The 4,751-nt window shown below is 60.0% G+C and overlaps 1 protein-coding gene across 1 annotated transcript; it reads left to right on the forward strand.

The window, feature by feature from the left end:
- Positions 1-293: 293 nt before the first annotated feature.
- On the forward strand, positions 294-941 carry LOC106735693 (uncharacterized). The gene is given in 6 exon segments (XM_014590799.1): positions 294-376; positions 379-409; positions 411-454; positions 457-527; positions 530-580; positions 582-941. Coding segments are annotated over 6 exon segments (606 nt in total). The 5' UTR covers positions 294-321; the 3' UTR covers positions 936-941.
- Positions 942-4,751: the final 3,810 nt, after the last annotated feature.

Consider the following 4,751-nt stretch of genomic DNA (forward strand, 5'->3'; position numbering starts at 1 on the left):
ACCCCTCTGCACCCCCTTCGGATCCCCTGTGTACTCCCCCGCCCCACCCGTGGGCCCCTCCCCTTCTGTATGCCCCATCTCATCCCACAACCCCTCCTCTCCAGTGCCCCCATCCCATCCCTTATTTCCACTGTGTCCCATGTGCCCCACCCTATCCCAGAACCCTCTCCCCATCCCTTATGTACCTTCCCTGTCCCATATGCCTCTGTTCATGTGCCCCACCCCCCATGCCCCTTTCCTCCCAGCCCAAGGCGCACCCTGTCAGGCAAACAGCTGGGATTCCAGAGTCCCTGAGACAAATTGCTGTAACTGTGTTTATTGATGATTCCAGGGCTGTGGGTAAAGCCCTGGCGGGGAGGGACACAGAGCGAGATGGGACTAATGGAATGCTTCAAGGTTGCTCCGTTGTTCTGGAGCTGCAGACTAGGCGAGTGGAGGACGAGGCCTCAGGCACACGCCGGCACCCAGTCACCCCCAGACAGAGGTGGACACAGGCAGATGCTGGGTGCGGCCCTGGCCAAGGGGGCCTACGCACTCATGCACATTCTCACAGAGACTCAAGGCTGTGTCCAGAACTCCAAACCAGTGCAAACGACTTAGTGCAAATTGAATTCAGAAGGGACAGGGTAGTGGGAGGGGTTGGGAGACAGAGTTATGGATGCTTTGAGTCTCTCAAGCAAAGGAAAGAGAGGAAAGGTCAGAAACGAAGAGACTGAGAAAAGAAGGAAAAAGAAGAGAGGAGGGAGGCGATGGTAATGGGGTCATCCCACTGGAAGGAGCCCAGCTTCAGGATGACATGGTGGGCGATGGCCTTGCAATGCAGCAAGGGGGTGGTCACGAAGATGGAATTGCCGGGGTGGGTGCTGGGGTGCTGCTCTTCTCATGGTGTCCAGTGGTGTCTCTGGTGTTGGGTCGACGCGATCTCCTTTCTTTAACTTAACCTGCAGATGCAACGTGACAAAAGGGTAGGGGCGGGGGTGGGTGGGATGGGGGCTGGGAAACTTCTAGAAGGCGTGCCCACACTCACCTTCCAGAGCTGATTCCTGAGTAACTAACATAGTGGTTCTGGAATGCAGCACAGTCTTGATTCAGAGCTAGACGGACTTGAAGAAGTCCCTGGATTTGAAGGCCCAGACATGAGCTAGGCAGCACCATTTCTGTGGGTTGGGAGAAGGTGAGGCCCACGTGGCCTCTCTGTCCCTCCATCCCTCTACTTGTCTGTGACGGGTGGACCCCTCACCTTTTCACCTTGAGAGTTCTAGGGGTCCAGAGAGCAGCAGTGGCGTGTTGGCTCCTTCAGGAAGTCAAGAACAGAGACCACTTCCAGTTGCAGCTTCCCCTGTGCCACCAGCCAACGATGTCCTATGGAGACAGAGTCCTAGAGGAGTGAGATGATGGCCCAGCCAGGTGGTCAGGGTCGGGGGAGGCTGTGCCTTCCACCTGGGAAGAGGAAGCCACTCACCAGGAAGGCCGGACGTCATTCCATCTGTCCTCACCGTCACACCAGACCATGTCATGTCCTTCTCAGTGCATTGCTGACCTGGCGCCCTGGCCTTCAGCGGCTGGCTGGCATGTCCACCCTGTTGGAGACCTGGCTGCAGGGAGAATGGACAACGGGCTGGTTGCGTGGGCAGGGTTAAGCAGGAATCAGGGGCATCTGGCGGGGTGGACACTCACCCTGGTCTCCTGGCTGAGCTTAGAGGCACCGATCACTGCTCCGTCGCTGCCCACGAGGCCCTCCTTGGCCATGGGCTCTGGAGGCCAGTGCCCCATGGCTAGCCGCCCGGCTGCTGCTCCTCACCCCTTGCTGCACCTGACCTCCCTCCTTAGAGTTCTCACTCACACTGCCCCGCCCGTCTTGCCTTGCCTGCTCTCGCCCTGTGCCCTTGACTCCCCTGGGTGCTGTCCTGTCTGCCGTACAGTCCCAGGGGCTGAGCGGTGAGGGCATACAGCGTCACAGAGTCCACTGTGGGCCCTCTCCGCGCCAGTCCCTGGGCTGCAGTGCCTCGTGGGGACGGCGCGTCCGCAGGCTGGGCCCCGCTGCAGCCTCCTTGCTGCGAAATCTCCAGAGCCCTCCACCCGCGGCCACATCTCCCTGCTGGTGATGTCCCGCTGTGATCTCCCCTGCCCTGGGGCACTGCCCTTCTTTCCCACTCTCCAGCCCTCGAGGCTTCAGCTCAGGCCTTGGAAGGCCCTGCTGCAGCCGCTCCTGTACCTGCTACTATGTGAACTGCGGTGGGTGAGATGTGGTGGCAGCTGGAGACCCATCTGTGTCCTATGTCCCCTTCTCATCTCTGTCTAACCCAGGCCTGGGAAGCTCCCTCACATGCTGGGTTTCCACGGTCCCTCCTCAGCTGCTGTCTCCAAGGCCACCTGTCACTTCCCTGGAGACAGCAGCCTTGATCCGCAGCCTCACTGGCAGCCCCTGCCTCTCCTGCCCTGCTCTCGGAATGCTCTTGCACCTGGGCTGGGCCCACGGCCCCCCCAGCCTTGCTCCATCTCGGCTCCCCCCGAGAAGATGTCACCTTTGCTAACCGTTCTGCCTTCATCTTGCCGCTCTGCCAAGAGGCAGCCACTTCTCCTCTCTGACCTTCACTCTGCTAAACCTCCTTCCAGAAGGTCAGTGAAGTGAGGCCTGGGAGGGGAAGGGGTGTCACCTGCTTGGCAGACCGCTGTCCTCATCTGCCCACTGCTGCCAGCTACACCTCCACTGCCCAGGCCTGGGCCGAACCCTGCCGCTCCCTCGTGTCTGACCAGCCGCCACGTCCTGTAACCAAAAGTGACCGGGATGAATGTCTGGCTCCCCCTTCCTCTCCAACCCTGGCTCGGGTCATTCACCTCCACTCCGATGTTGCTCTGCTTCCGTGAGGCCTGGGAGCCCACCCCACAGGGCTACACTTGCTCCCAGGCCCCACCAGCCTGCCCGAGCTTGCCCTCAACCATTCACCACTCCTGCCAGACTCCAGATGCCCAAGGTGCTCCTTGGCCCCCGCACACTCTCCTCCTGCACCCCATCTTCCCCTGGTTGCCCCTCAGCTCCCCCGCTTCCCCAGTTTCCCCGTTACCCCCCCTCCCCTTGCTCTTCACCCCTAGCCCGGGCTTTTTCTAACTGGAGAGGCCCCGCCCAGAATTCCCGCCCCTGCCCTGCCAGCCAATCAGAGCGGGGCTGTGCAGGAGGGGGGTGCAGGGCCCACCTCCACCCTGGACCGTTCCAGCGCACGTTCCTCTCACCCCGCACCCGTCCGGGAATTCTCCAAAGAGGGCCTCCCCACACGCTGCCTTTGGCATACCTTCTACAGGACCTGGCATTGTCCCCAACATCCCCCTCTGGGTTGAGAACATCTACTCTCTGAGACGGTTGGCTCCCCTCAGAGAACACCATACATGCTGCTCCCTGGCTGCACCCCAGCATATGGAGGGGTGTGCACTTTGCCAATCTGGGGGTCTTGGTGAGGAGGGAAGACCCCGGGGCTCCAGGCGGATAGAGATCCACTGTGTGTCACAGTGTGGCTAAGACTTCACGCTCACTCCAAAATTCTTGGGAGTCGGTGGGGAGAAGTGGGGAGGCACTGGGCACTGAGGGGGGCAGGAGTCAAAATCGGTGGCGCCTCAGCGTGCCAGGTCACCGCTAGATGGTTGACCGACTCCGAGCCCAAGTCTCAGCTCCTTGGTGGACCTTATTCAGGCCACAGCCACCTCCACGGAAGATTCCCCACAGTTGGTTGGGGCACCCTCGTCCATCCCTCTCACCCGCATGTCCCCAGATCTGGACTCGGTGCCCTCGAGCTTTCTGGCTCACGGGCGCGCTCTGGTGACCGCTTGTGCTGCGGCTTCACAGCCAAGCCCCAGCCTTCCCAGCTCTCCCCGGGTACCACCAATTCAAGAACCCGACAAAGATCAGACGGCTTCTAGTCCCACACGCCGTCCTGCTCAGCCTGCCAGCTGGGTGATGGCAGTGGCGTTTGTGGTGGGAGCAGCAGACCTCGCGGTTCACAGGGTTCACCCACCAAGTCTGAGAGTTTGGAGCATGGCAGGGCATAGGGGGTACTACTAGGTTAGAGTGGCTGGAACCACAGGGCTGAGGAACCACGCTCATGAGATCTGACACCAGGCAGGGCTCAGGTGTGCGGAGGGTGCTGGCAGTGCCTTGGTGGACGTTCTGCTTCTGTCACCCCCACCGTGAAACACTGAGCGCCTGCCCGCCCATCATGGACTCCCGTTCTTCTTAATAAGCAGACAAGGGCTGTACTGAGCAAAAATCTGCAGACGCTGCGATGCAAAGATCCCCAAATAAGGATGCAGGCAGCCCCCCACATGTTGCCCTAAGCAGACCCCACCCTCGGCAACTTAGATGTGTGAGTCTGCACTGCCGCCTCGCGGCAGCATGTGTCTCCCTACCCACAACCTACGCGGCAGCACCCGGGAGCAGCCTCGCAGAGGTAGACCACTCCGACCGAAGGGGAACAATCCAGAAAACACAAGTGCCAGGCAGGACAGCCCCAGGCTTCTTATGTTTGCTGGAAAGCCTGTGAGAAGGGTTTCCATCCTCATTGTGCAATGAGGCATGGGGAACCTCATTACCGCCCAAGCATCTATTCTCAATTCTAGGGTGTCTTACTGTGCCTCCTTAGTGGCTGAGCTCAGGTGACAGAAGGGAAGGGGATGGGAGGGTGACAGAACGGAAACTACAACCACACTTTCAGGTCTTGCATCTTAAACCCTAGAATTAGCATCTCAAAACCCAAGCCAAT

Source organism: Tupaia chinensis, unplaced genomic scaffold, assembly GCF_000334495.1.
Source record: "Tupaia chinensis unplaced genomic scaffold, TupChi_1.0 Scaffold000047_1, whole genome shotgun sequence".
Lineage (NCBI taxonomy): Eukaryota > Metazoa > Chordata > Mammalia > Scandentia > Tupaiidae > Tupaia > Tupaia belangeri.